The 14,362-nt window shown below is 34.5% G+C and overlaps 2 protein-coding genes across 2 annotated transcripts; both read left to right on the top strand.

Moving 5' to 3' along the window:
- Positions 1-860: 860 nt before the first annotated feature.
- On the top strand, positions 861-4,829 carry LOC104887604 (cytochrome P450 98A2). The gene is made up of 3 exons (XM_010672275.3): positions 861-1,466; positions 3,346-3,746; positions 4,039-4,829. The coding sequence occupies exons 1-3, from the start codon at positions 917-919 to the stop codon at positions 4,681-4,683; spliced, it is 1,596 nt and encodes a 531-aa protein (XP_010670577.2). The 5' UTR covers positions 861-916; the 3' UTR covers positions 4,684-4,829.
- Positions 4,830-8,325: 3,496 nt separating this feature from the next.
- LOC104887606 (probable protein arginine N-methyltransferase 3) lies at positions 8,326-13,127 on the top strand. Its single transcript, XM_010672276.4, has 7 exons — positions 8,326-8,736; positions 9,060-9,587; positions 9,708-9,805; positions 10,812-10,890; positions 11,012-11,272; positions 12,129-12,296; positions 12,463-13,127. The coding sequence occupies exons 1-7, from the start codon at positions 8,437-8,439 to the stop codon at positions 12,916-12,918; spliced, it is 1,890 nt and encodes a 629-aa protein (XP_010670578.2). The 5' UTR covers positions 8,326-8,436; the 3' UTR covers positions 12,919-13,127.
- The last annotated feature ends 1,235 nt before the right edge of the window (positions 13,128-14,362 follow it).

The following is a 14,362-nucleotide window of genomic DNA, read 5'->3' as shown; positions in this document are numbered from 1 at the left end:
ATTTACTTTATGTGCACAAAAGTAATAACCAATTATTCATTTTACCACATTTTTATGAAAAACACATGATAATAGTTGTTTAAACTAATCAATAGAAAACGCTAATAATGTGTTTGGTCAAATAGTTGAGTGATTTGATGAGTGACAAACAATTAATAGCAAATTCGTACATAGGAGACTTATCAATAATGAGTGAGAAAGATATTGTACAAAAATTTAAATCATATACTCAAGACTCAAGAGCATGATACATATTATGTTCGTGGATGTTTTTTTTTTACATTTGTATGTTTTTTGTAGTTCAAATTGAAAGATAAGAAGCATTATAAAAAGAGCATATGAAATGCAAACAAAAATTACAAATGCAAAGAATATACAAGTATATTAATGAAATGATCATTAAAATGTTAAATGTGCTAGGAAAAGAAGAACCACATACGAATGCAAAATTAAGCTAAAGTGTTGGGAGTTTAGAACCTAGAATGCACCTACATTGTTGGATATAATTACCGACTACAAACCGAAGTCACTTGGTCCCGAAATAAAAAACAATAAAAGCTGAAAAGAGAAAAAACTAAATCAATACTGAAATAATACAGCTTGCACGTTGCATATTTCACATTGTCAGTTTGTCCAATTTTGAAATAGAGTACTCCTAGTTTTCCAATGAATTAGTTGCAATGTCAATCATATCGTGCATATATGTTTGTTTAATACTATTTCTTAGCTCTCAATCTTTCTGTATTAGGACGTGGGCAAATATTCCACTAATCATAACAAATAATGACCGTGGTAAGTGGAAACAGGCCTACCACTTCTTCCCATGTTCATTAAACTTCTCCAATCAACCAACACGGCAACACCAATACACTTAAACTATGTCCAACTTTCTCCCAACACTTTGTTTACCTATAATATGCAAATTGCAATTGCCTTTCTCATCAAACTATTATTCTTCCCTCTCAACATTCAACAAATAAATGTTATGGATTTCATCTTCCAACTTTCCTTGTCTATTATCTCCCTAGTAATTGCTTATAAGCTCTTCAAGAAGCTCACAACTAGACTACCACCCGGGCCACGCCCGTGGCCTATCGTCGGAAAACTCGATGATGTCAAGACCAATAAGTTCGAATGCTTTACAAGATGGGCTCAATATTATGGACCTATCTTTTCGATTTGGATTGGTTCGAGTTTGAACGTGATTATATCAAATTCGGAGTTGGCTAGGGAGGTTTTTAAGGAAAATGATCCACAATTAGCAGATAGATATAGAAGTAGGTCCGTTGCCAAAATTAGCAATGGTAAAGATCTATTATGGGCTGATTATGGGCCCCATTATGTTAAGGTGAAAAACATTTGTGTGGTTGAACTTTTCTCTCCAAAAAGGCTTGAGGCCCTTAGACCTATTAGAGAAGATGAGGCCACGGCTATGGTTGAGTCCATTTTCAAGGATTACAATTCTGGTAAATTTATTTTATCCTTCTCATTTATATATGCATCATTCTTTTTTTTTTGACAGGTATATATTCATCATTCTTATTGCTACTAGTAGGTTATCTATAATATTCTACTTGAACATAAACACATATACATTATATCTTTTTTTAAAGGAAACATATACACTATAGTCTATATCTTAAAAGCACATGAAAAGTAATTTTTACAATGCACTTCAAACTTGCAAATCGAGATAGACCAAGTGACCAACCAAACATATTCATTCGCATATGGATTTTTCTAGCATGTAATACCTCTAATTCTTTTTAATTGCTACACTTACACTTTTTATGCATGTCGATGTATAGCCTTTATATATCTAATTTTGTATTTGTAAAAAATATAGAAAGTTGCTATTCTGAAAGTACGTATTATATTGAGACGAATCAAACAAGATCTCACATGATAATATTTTCTCTTAACCATAAATCACAAACGATAGTAAAAGGAAAATTTGTGAATAGTGTAAAAAGTTAAAGTATAATTATTAAAAAGAAAAGGAGGTAGTATATGTCTAAAGGAGGGGTAATTTACAAAGATCGAGTTCGGATCAGGCGGAGCATTGCCTGCATGGCTGCATCCATGCACTCCATTTATCATAGACATACTTGGTCAGCCACATCCATCCATATATTACTCTGAATTAGAAGGATCGAAAGATTAGCATGGGGGTAAGACCAGTAGTACATAGATTTTAGATAAGTTATGAGAAGTGATATATTAGCCAAACAAAAGAATTGAAAGTGTAATGAAGTCAAAATTAGGGTTTGAAATTAAGCATTTATCTTATAACGTAAATATATTGTGTATTATAAATTGAATTCATTAAAGAGTGGATGAAAAAATGAGTAATGAGTGATGGATTGGGTGAAACGTCACCCACTTTCATCCTATCACCCACTTTTCACCCAATTATTTCGAGTTTTCCCTCTTCTATTTAAATTAGGTAAATTTGTATATTGTAAGTTGAAGGAGAATAAGTCGAGGTACTTATTCCGAATTTACATTCTTTTATAAGAAGAAATTTTCCGTGTTATTACTAACTAAACAACTTTGTAAAATTCCCATGAATATGTAATTTTTTTTTGAGGGCAGAATATGGAATTTGATTCTCATGAATTTGAACTTTGTGGGACTAACTTCTACTATGTGAACCCAGGGAATAAATGATTACTTAACTCTTTGAAGTTATCATGTACTCCCTCATAATATGATAAGACATTCACGCTTTGTTGCTTTGATCACAAATATCTGTCATAATATGAAAAATAAAAATTATAAAAATTTACGTTGAATTCATCCTGAAAAATACTATAATAACATTAATTTTTTAATTTTTTTTTATCAATGTAAATTGAGAGTAATTAACAGTCAAAGTTCGACCTCGAACATCATGCATGCCTTATATTTTGAAACGAAGGGAGTAGTATCTGGTATTAAATTAATTAGGTCATTGCATTAACTACTATGTTAAATGACCACCGTGTTGTCACTCGTCAGTGTAGCTTATATATCCTCCATTGACAAGTTTTGACTTACATACTATTCACAAACTCTACATTAAACATGTTTTGTGATTTATATTTAGAAAAAAATATAGCCATATAGGATCTTGTTATATTTTTGAATCAATATATATGGTCAAAATATTAACAGTTTACAATTTTTCCATATTAATAATAAGAGGCATTAAGATTAAAAATATTGCACCGGTAAATGTACCTAAAGAAACGGATCAACTAAAAAAACCGAGGAAGTAGTATCTTCTGATATGTGTGTTTAATTAGTTATAAGCGACTATTTTATGGTCAAAATGCAATAAATCATTGTTACACTTTGATGTAGAAAGCCGGAGCAAAAGCTTAGTAGTGAAGAAATATATAGAGGCAGCAACATTCAACAACATGACAAGGTTAGTATTTGGGAAGAGGTTTGGAGATGTGGATGGTGTTATGTGTGAAGGAGGACTGAAATTTAAGGCAATTTTAGCAAATGGACTCATGCTTAGTGAGTCTAAGGCCATGTCGGAGCACAAACCATTGCTTCAAAGGTTGTTCTCCTCAGAAAGGAAGGCATTCTCTAAACTTGGATCTCAAAGGGATAAACTTACAAAGCAAATTATGGAAGAGCATAGTCTTGCTCGCCAAAAGAGTGGAGAATTACCCAAGCAACATTTTCTTGATGCCTTGATCACCTTACAAGAGGAGTATGAGCTTAGTGATGATACCATCACTAACATCCTTTGGGTATGTTAAATGTTATTTAACTTTGTTTATGGTAGTCACATTTGCTTATTAATGAAACTCGTGCATTTTTAAAAGTTCGGCACAACATGATGTAGAATATCATTTTAAGGCGTGGGAATAAAGACACGAAAATAGATCATATAGAAAAGTACCGCATATAATGAAATGCATTATCATGTACATATCAAAATGAATGTTATACAAAACTATGCACATATATATTTTATGATCTTATGCTACATGAAAGTCAAGTATTCTCAAGACTAATGACATTTCTTCCATTATATTACAGGACATGATTACTATGGGTATGGATACTATTTCTATATCCGTAGAATGGGCCATAGCAGAGTTGATCAAGAATCCAAGAATCCAAAAGAAGGCCCAAAACGAGATGGACCTTGTGATTGGATCAGATCGGATTATGACAGAGTGGGACTTCTCGAACTTACCATACTTAAGATGTATAGCCAAAGAAATACTAAGGTTGCACCCTCCAACCCCTCTCCTCCTTCCACACAAAGCCAACACCGATGTTAAGATTGACAAATATGACATTCCTAAAGGCTCAAATGTTCATGTAAACATTTGGGCCATAGCCCGTGATCCAACAGTTTGGAAAAGCCCATTAGAATTTCGTCCAGAAAGGTTCATGGAAGAAGATGTGGACATGAAAGGCCATGATTTTAGACTTTTGCCATTTGGATCTGGAAGACGGGTATGTCCGGGAGCTCAATTCGGGTTGAATTTGGTTACATGTATGTTGGGTCATTTACTTCACCATTTTAATTGGACTCCAGCTGATGGACTTATGCCTGAGGATATTGATATGGGTGAGAATATGGACACAATGACCAGCATGCGAACTCCATTACAAGCTATTGTTACCCCAAGATTGCCTAACCATTTATATGAAAGAGTTGTTGTAGACTTATAGCTTTGTGCTTATTGAGATATTATTAGACACGTAGTATATACAATTCTACTTCAATTTAGCAAATACCTTATGATAAATGCCCAAATGGTTAGTCCTCTTTGGATATTCATAATGTTTTGTTTTACTTAAGATGTATTCATACTGGGATACCAATTCTATCATCTCGAATAAACAAGTATTTACGTTAATATAAGGTATCAAATTCCAACCTTTTAATTTGGTACCAATGATTCTTGTACAAGTAGAATAATGACTTTTTTTTTTTTGAGGTTAATGCAAGTAGAATGACTTAATTATCAATTAGGTGAAGGTTTTACTAATTTAATGTCCTTGTCTCCATAATAAGAAAACTCCATAAATTCTTTTAAAAGTCATCTTTTGTTAATTCTAGTACCAATAGGTACCTTTTAGGGCATGACAACCCCAAAAGCTTCAAAATTTTTTCGACAACTTTGGGGATTGAACATCATGCCTAAATGAAAAATTTTTGTCTGGAAAATGTGGCACAATTGCTTGCCCACTTCCTCCAACCTCCATCATCGAGGTATCATGAACATCAACCATTGCAAAGTATGTTTACAAGAGAATGAGGATGACCAGCACATATTCAGGTTATGTCCTCTTGCTCTGGAAGCATGGGAGGGGAATGGTCTCCAAATTCGATCATCTGATCATCCATCTAGATCGCTGGCTGAGTGGCTTGAGTTATGGTTTGGAAAATTTCTTAAGGAAGATGGATATCAAGGCCTACGGGTGCCTCTTTTCATTGGCACTTTGTGGGCAATTTGGAAGACCAGGAATGATCAAGTGTTTCGCCAGGTTAGGGCCACTTTAGAGCTTCTCAATGTTTATGTTACGGAAAGCAGTAATCAACATGCACGGTTCACAGTGGATGATACTCCGATGATCAACCCTCCTCCGGCCCCTAACTACGCTCCCCCGCCGGGCTTCATCATCGCAAACTTAGGACAACAACAACTGGATATTCCGAACGTGGTAATCCAGATAGATGGCTCGTGTGATAAAACAACTGGGTATGGTGGAGCTTCCTGGGCTGCGATGCAGGACATGGCCCCCTTTCAGCATCAAGGGAAATTTATATATGCGTCTTCGGCCCTTCAAACAGAGGCTATGGCATGCCTTTCTGCAATTAAGTGGGCTCGCACAACTAGTTTTACCAGTATAATGATCATTATGGACTCAGAGCTTCTTGTCCGATACCTGTCAAACCAAACGTCAGCAGACATCTCCATTTGTCATACTTTGCAGGATATTCGTGAAGATTCAACTTCTTTTCTTAGTTGTCGTATTATGAAAGTAGGTAGGGATCAAGCTCACCATGCTCATATGATATCATGCCGCTGTCGTATCAATAGGTTTAATTTAGAGTAATTTCTTTTTGCACGATACTTTGATGCCAAAAAAAAAAGATAATATTTTTAGTTACATATTTCAGGTTATAAAGGTGATATATCTTAAGGAGGCGTTTGGTTTACATAGTGGTATGAGTTTGGAATGAGGAAGGAAATCAAGGTGGTATAGGTTTGGAACTTGATACCTAATACCATGTGTTTGGTTTTTATTTGGGAATGAAATTTTTTCTTCTATTTAATGCCTAGAGGCTAGAGGTATTGGTATGAGCCAAACCCACCTCCCCCCTTGGGTTTCTAAACCCCATACCTTATGGGTTTGAGGTATGGGTTTTAAATCTATAAAATAATAAAACAAATACTAGGTATGAGTTTTGCTCATTCTAAACCCATACCTGATACCAGAATCATGTGAACCAAACGATCCCTAAAGGAGTTATTGTAGAATTTTTTTGCATTAGATCATATATAAACAGAAACAAGCTTACAAATGAACTTATACGAGACTTTTGCTTAACGAGTCTAAAATCTTTGTTCGAGCTTGATCATTTAATTTGTATAAGGGCTTTGACTGAGAATTATCATACATTAACTCGTTTAATTTGCAGCTCTGTTACTCAATTTAGATAAATATAAGTCCGATTTGATAATTAGTTGATAATTACAATATGTTAGCTTATTAGATTGACTAATAGTCAGTAATTATTTAGCCAAAGTAGCTACTTGATATCAATAAGAACATTGATACCTAATTTCAAAAAAAAAAGAAAAGAACATCAAAAATTATTAAAAGAGACGGTCTAATTTTAATATAAAAGTAGACCTGGTAACTAAATGGATTAAACTAGTGACCGAAATAAATTAACCTAGTCACTATTGGGCTTTAATATTGGGCTTAGCTTTGCCTAATTTTAATTTAAAAGTAGGCGGTCTCTTACAAGACAAACTCAAAGAACATTGATACCTTTTAGGCGTAATTACATATTACCTCTACGGTTTTATATGTCCAGTCCTTTTTTACTACCAAAATTTTCGAGCACCGACCTTTTAAAAATAAGAGTTTTGCGCCTAAATCACTTTTCCAATTATTCAATAATTTATATACGTAACAACAAATATCAAAGAATTTGCTGACAATCCTCGAAATTCTAAAATAAGTTGAAACCTTTAATTTATACCCAATTTTTTAATTATGAAATTCTACTTATAGCTTTCAGAATAAAAAAAAGCTACCTATACTTTCCCTAGAAGCCTACAAAAATTATTAGAAGAAACGGTCTAATTTTAATATAAAAGTAGACCTAGTAACTAAATATATTAAACTAGTCATCGAAAAAATTAACCTAATTACTATTGGGCTGATTCTCTTTTTTAATATTGGGCTTACTATTGCCTAATCTACCCGTGACTTCTTGCTATTATATATGACACAATTACCCTCCCAACCAACTTTTAATCATGTTCCACTGTAACAGTGCGTTTGGTTCATTTTTAGTAAAGGAAAGGAAGAGAAGAGAAGAGAAAGGAACGGAAGAGAAAAGAAAATAATGGAAGAGAAAGGAAAAAAAACTTTAACTTCTCATGTTTTGTATAAATTTTCAGTTTCCTTCCAAATTCCCCCATTTTTGAGAGAAAAGGAAAGTGAAATTTTATTAAAGAGTCTTTCCTTCCAATTCCTCCCATTTCCTTTCACTTAATTTTTTTTTAATGAACCAAACATTAGAAAGTAACAAATTTCCTTTCACTCCCTTTCTTTTCTTACCAAATTCTTTCTACCAAACAAACTGTAACAGTGTGTTTGGTTCATTTTTAGTAAAGGAAAATAAGAGAAGAGAAAGGAAGGGAAGAGAAAAGAAAAAAACCTTAACTTCTCATGTTTGGTATAAATTTTCTCTTTCCTTCCAAATTCCCCCACTTTTGGGAGGAAAAGAAAGTGAAATTTTATTAAAGAGTATTTCCTTCCGATTCCTTCCATTTCCTTTCACTTAATTTTTTTAACAAACCAAACATTGGAAAGTAACAAATTTTCTTCCACTTTTTTTCTTTTCCTTCCAAATCATTTCTACCAAACAAGCGGTAAGTGCCCACATTATTATATTTGTAATTTTTAAATTTTGAGTTTTTCTTAATATATTTTAATAGAAATAAAAAAATTTATATCATATTCGGGAAACAGTATGAATCCGAATCAACATCCGAGCTCAAATAATGATTTTAATTTAAAAATGAACGATCTATCACACAACAAACACAGAAGCCTAACCTACACCCAACGTGGTGTGACTTGTCTTGACTCTTGACTAGGGTTTTTGAAAGGGTTTAGAACTCTTCTTCATACTTGTAGTTTCTTCCAACTTCCCAGCATACCTAATTTCCAATTTCAATGGCGTCAAATCGGGAAAAAGACCCCAAACTCGAAGATTCAGATTTAGACATTGATGAAGATGACCAAAAATTCGAAGTTGATGAAGATTGGGATGAATGGAACGCAGATGAAAACGAGGAAAACGATGAAGAAGATTCCCAATTCAAGTGTTTGTTCTGTAATTTCAACTTCAATTCTTCCGATTCCTTGCTGCAACATTGTAGTTCAATTCACCATTTTGATTTTTCTGGGTTAAAGAAGAATTTATGTTTGGATTTTTATGGCTGCTTCAAGCTTGTTAACTACATCAGGGTTATGGTTCGTTTACCTCACTTTCAAATCCTTTTTTTTTTTTTTGTTTTCTCTTCTGATTTTTACAGTTTGTGCAAGCTAATGATTGTTTTTTAATGCCATGTTAATTTTGTCTCTTAATTTCTTTGTTGATGTGTTAGAATCAGTGCATTTTTTTTATAGTTAAATGTCCTGAATTCCCAAATTTCTTGCTAAATTTTGGATTTTTTTTGCTGCACTTAATTTTCTGTTTGGATATTCCTGAATTTGTTGAATAATCTAATGACATTGGTAGATTAGATTTTTCTTGGCTGCCCATTTTAGTAAATTTTAGGGTATTTTGGTTTCAGGTAGCACAAAACACTTGTTGGAGCTGTGGGTATCAGTGTAGGTCTGATCAAGAGCTACTTTTACATCTTCATGAGACAAAATTTTCTGAGGAGTTGAAGCTTTTGTGGGATGATGACAAATATCTCCAACCATTTATGGAAGGGGATTCCCTACTCTATTGCTTTGATCAAGATGAAGATTTTGAAGAAGATGAGTGTATGCCGTCAATTGATGAGGAGGAACTATCACGGATAATGGAAGATGCACGGCATTTTGATAAACTGATGGTAGATGCTGGTGTCTCTGGCCCCATCGTTTCAAATATGGAAGCAAAGGAAGTCTTGGCTTCTACTTCTATTGTTAGCTCGTCTAGTGAAGTAATGGTGAATGGGGTTGATGTTGCACGTAATTTTCCTGTTAAAAAGGAAAATGGCCTGCCTTATAGAGTTCTTAATAGTGTTGCAGCATCAGAAGTCAAGAAAGTTAACAAAAGTTATTTTGAATCCTATAGCTCCTTTGGAATCCATCGGGAGATGTTAAGCGACAAGGTCCATAGCAAAGAAATTCTTAAACCATTAATTTTCTTATCAGCTATGACATGATAACATTATAGTTGTTTGCTGTGTGACCTCATCACTGTGATTGACTACCTCCTTATGGTGATGCAGGTTAGAATGGATGCGTATAGTCAAGCTATATTGAAAAACCCATCCCTTTTTAGGGGTGCTTCTGTGATGGATGTTGGTTGTGGGACTGGCATACTTAGGTGAGATTGCTTTTCAGCTGTAGTAATAGTGTAGAATCTTGTCTATATTTGTTGTCACCCTCACATTGCAGATTATGTATTTTATTTGATTGTACTGGCAGTTGTCTGCCTTTTATCGTTAATTTATCATGTGCTTTGCCTGAAGTTCCAATGCATGGATAGTATTATGATTGAAATACTGTTGGGGACATAAGTCTTATTCACTTTTACATATTACCTGTAATTTTAAATCTTCATTATGATTTTTTTACAAAATTCATACATTCTGTTGATGAAGTTAATAAGCTCATTCAATTTCGGGAAACACTACTCAAATACTCCACTGCTTTGGGCACTCTGCTGGATGCAATGGGTTGAAAGAGGTTGGAGATATAACTGGAAGGAGAATTTATAGAATGTCTGTAAATTATAAGTATTCTATGGTTGTATTGAATGTTCATTCTGTTTTAATTGATGGGGAAAAGTTTGATATATAAGAATAATAGGCACTCTAACGGAGTGATGAATACACTTGAGAGAATGCGGAATAACTTATTTCTGGAAGTTGGATATGTTGTGCTGATTGCTACTTATATCATACAGATCTTTGATAATAAAACAAAATGAGTGGCACTTCAAATAGTTTCAGCACATCAATGGATATAGGTGAAGGTAATAAGGGAATGCTTGAGGTTAGGTTGAAGACAGGGTAAATAAGAGTACTTTGCAAAGATACATAAGAGGACAACTTTTGATTGATGAATATGGTCTTTGTAACATTATACTGCTTTGAGTGAAAACATGTGGCCATCGTGCCTAAGAGATGAGTTGAACCAACATGGTAACACCTTTAAATAAGTTCGGATAAGTTTGTCTAAGGAAATATAAGCTCAGGGTCTTCAGGTGAAAAAGTGGACCCTAATGCTGGGATGTTGTATTCAAATAGTTCAGGTGAACCGTGCACAATATGTTGTATTGTATTTCCTGCACATTCATCTAGCTTATTCTTTGTTACTATTTCTCCTAGCCTTTTTGCAGCCCAGGCAGGGGCTTCAAGAGTTATTGCAGTGGATGCGAGTGAGAAGATGTCTGCTGTGGCTGCTCAGGTATTCTAAACTTTTGAGCTTCACTTCTTTGATCTTACAAGTTGCAAATATATTTCCAACATCAATATTGGCTTTATCAATTAACATTTATCTTCAACAATTTGTATTGTACTGTTTCTAGATTGCGAAAGACAATGGCTTTCTATGGAGTGGGAGCGTTTGCAAAGGGATTAAGCAGAGTACTGGTGTAGTTGAAGTTGTCAATGGTATGATTGAGGACCTTGAGAGGTCAATATCTATTGAACCGCACACTCTAGATGTCTTACTGAGTGAATGGATGGGATACTGTTTGCTTTATGAATCAATGCTCAGCTCTGTAATTTTTGCACGAGATCGATGGCTGAAACCTGGGGGTGCTGTGCTGCCAGATACAGCAACGATGGTGAGCTCCATCTATTTCTTTTTGGTAATTATTGGTAACGTACAATGAGGTTTAACACAATAACTACTAGGCAGCTTAATGGTCAATGCCGCTGGGAGTTTGGGACTCTGGGGTACCATTGGCAATGATCAATGCCTCTAGGAGTTTGGGGTACCATTGTTAAGGTGGTTTCACAAAGATGAACAACTGCATCAAATTGTCACAAATACTTCCTCCGTTCTGTTTTAAACGAAACATTGGGGTGAAATGACACTATTTTATTGATAAATTTTGACTCTAATTTATCGCCATTATATAAAGAAAAACATAGCCAAGTGGAATCTTATTAGATTCGTCTCGATGCATACTATCAAATTATAACTTTTTATATTTTTACGTGTACACAACTAAAGATATTTATGATTAAAGAAGCGCGTTGGGTTTCGTGAAAAAGCAAACGTTTCATTTAAAACAGAACGGAGGAAGTATAAAACTTGAAAGGGTTCCACCTATTTAATGCTTAATAACAATTCTTTTTATGTAAAAATGCCTGGCTGCCACTTTTCTATTTCTTTCCCTTTTTTTCTCTCCTTTTCTTTTTCCTGATTTTTTTTTTTTTCATTGGTCACTTCTGCTCTCAGAGTCAAACCAAATTTGATTTTGCATCACATGTTGGCATTTCATGTAGAATATCTGAGATAATACATTTTTGGTCGACTAGATTCTCATGGCATCGATTTATACATGTAAAATATTGCACCTCTCTAATGTAATTTCCTTAAAACTTTACAATGCTTCTCTTAATTTCTTCTTTTGGTCGGTTTGCTTCGTTTATGCATTTATACTGCCAGTGGCTTATGTCCTCCAATTTCTTCAGTATGCTGCAGGTTTTGGAAGAGGTAGTACCAGTCTTCCCTTCTGGGAAAATGTTTACGGTATAGACATGTCTTCTGTTGGTAAGGAACTTGTTAAAGATGCTGCTGAGTTTCCTATAGTTGATGTTGTCGACAGCCATGATATAGTCACTAAGACTGCTGTTCTGAAGGTGTGTTTTTCTTCTCTCTGTCTCTTCTTTCACTTTCTCCATGGAAACAAGACTTAAAGTGCACATTCTGATTATTCCTTGCTTTGAGAATGAAGTTCATATGTCAGAAAAAGATTAACTATGGTAGCGGGCATCCATTCTAATATGTTCAATTTGTTTGGTTCAGAACTTTGATTTGACAACCATGAAAATTGAGGACATGGATTTTACTGCTCGCATCGAGCTGCAACCAGAGTTGGGTAGTGTCACTGAATCAAGTGATTTGAAATGCAGATCAACATGGTGTCATGGAGTTGTTTTATGGTTTGATACTGGTTTCACAAGCAGGTTTTGCAAAGAAATGCCTGCTAACTTATCCACATCACCTTACACGCTGAAGACACATTGGTCCCAGACAATTTTCACTTTTAGAGAACCCATAGCACTTCCATCCGGAAAATTTGATGCAAAAACATCAGCTGGCGTTGGAAGTGGTTCCTGCCCAGCCTCAAAGATTGAGTTACGCATTAGTATTGCCCGTGCACCGCAGCACCGGGCCATTGACATATCAATGGAGACTGCAGCTGTCGGCCATGATTGTCGAAGGCGAGCTTGGCCTGTACAAATTTTCAACCTCTCTTAGAAGCATACTTGTCTGCCGTCCTGTAGTATATCTCCACTCTCACTTCTTGTTATTGGTGTATCAGTTGCGTGATTGATAGTAGTAGTCTTTTTTGTGTCTTTAAACACTTTGTAGCGAGTGGTAGCCCGCCTCTTCTTTGGGCATCAGCAAATTTTGTTTTCTTGATTTAATTTAAGCTATATTAAAAATTTTGTCCATTCATTTGAAAATGATCCAGTATATTTATTCCTAGGAGTTTAACGAGGGTAAAAAGGTATAGAGAAAAAAAAAAGAGTAAAGTAGTCACAGGGACTTTGATCTTTATACTTCCTCCGTTTTTTATTAGATGTTACACTTTTCAAATCACGGACTCCTAGGTAGTTTTTGGAGTGGAGAGAGATAGAGAGAATGAAAAACAAAAGGGCCCCATGTGAACATGTGATAGGAGAGAGATAGAGAGAAGTTATTATCCAAAATAAAAGTGTAACATCTAATTTAAAATTTCCTAAAATAGAAAGTGTAACATCTAAAAAAAACGGAGGAAGTATGTCATTTCATTCGTAGGTACTTTTTTTTAATTTTAGGGATACAAAATTTGAAAAAAGAACTATTGCTGTAGTGTTGAAATGAACAAACATATATATGTATTATTTTTGAAGATATGAATAAAATCTTCAATATTAGTGAATCTCCTAGGTTATGATTTGCATATCTAAAATCAATGGTCTACATTTCATGATAGTGGTGATTAGCGGTAATCGATATTCACTATATAATTTTCCTTGATCAGAACATGCTCCCCAACATCCACAATGTGCTCTTTGAGGAGCTCCCTGCGATCATTGTCTCTTAATTGTTGTTTATGCAGTCATGATTGTCGATTGATTAAGATGAACCGTAACTTTCTGATTGGTAGTGTTGTTTTTGTGATTGGCTTGTTGATAGAATGCTTGTTTGTTCAATTGATTGTTTCTTCTGGCTTCTGCATCACATGACATTATGTTCGCTGCCAATTAAATGTATTGTTCTAGTTGTTTTACGCTATAGTGCATATAGAACATTAGTATCATTATTCATTGCTACTGAAGCTTTACAGTCGGAAAATCGTGGTGAATGATGATAAGAGAGGATATAAAATTATTTTTTGATATGAAACCCAAAATGACCCAAAAATACCAGTTATTAAATCTAAATACAACTTTATATTATGCATATCATGCAATGTGCTACTCAAAAACTTATTAGGTACCTACAAAGTACCCAAAATTCATACATATTATCTCATCATAGCTCTCTGTAAATCATGAACTTGCTACCATCAGCTTAGTTGCGGTGGACAATAACATTCTCAGAAAAGACCAACAATAGCATTTCTTTTGCTTCATTCTTCACCTGCTATCTCTGTAGGTGTCATAGCTGGTTCTTTGGGAACCCACTTAGATACACGTGCTTTTGGTTTGTTCGC

The sequence above is a fragment of the Beta vulgaris genome, chromosome 2 (assembly GCF_026745355.1).
Source record: "Beta vulgaris subsp. vulgaris cultivar EL10 chromosome 2, EL10.2, whole genome shotgun sequence".
NCBI classification, from domain to species: Eukaryota; Viridiplantae; Streptophyta; class Magnoliopsida; order Caryophyllales; family Amaranthaceae; genus Beta; species Beta vulgaris.
Note: the sequence above shows the minus strand (reverse complement) of the source record. Positions and strands in the feature narration are given on the sequence as shown.

Excerpts from the sequence above, each read along its gene's own strand:
- LOC104887604 (XM_010672275.3), top strand. The coding sequence starts at position 917 with ATGCAAATTGCAATTGCCTTTCTCATCAAACTATTATTCTTCCCTCTC. Across the intron at positions 1,467-3,345 it reads TTTCAAGGATTACAATTCTG|AAAGCCGGAGCAAAAGCTTA; the intron begins GTAAATTTATTT and ends ACTTTGATGTAG. Across the intron at positions 3,747-4,038 it reads CCATCACTAACATCCTTTGG|GACATGATTACTATGGGTAT; the intron begins GTATGTTAAATG and ends ATTATATTACAG.
- LOC104887606 (XM_010672276.4), top strand. The coding sequence starts at position 8,437 with ATGGCGTCAAATCGGGAAAAAGACCCCAAACTCGAAGATTCAGATTTA. Across the intron at positions 9,588-9,707 it reads GGGAGATGTTAAGCGACAAG|GTTAGAATGGATGCGTATAG; the intron begins GTCCATAGCAAA and ends ATGGTGATGCAG. Across the intron at positions 12,297-12,462 it reads CTAAGACTGCTGTTCTGAAG|AACTTTGATTTGACAACCAT; the intron begins GTGTGTTTTTCT and ends TGTTTGGTTCAG.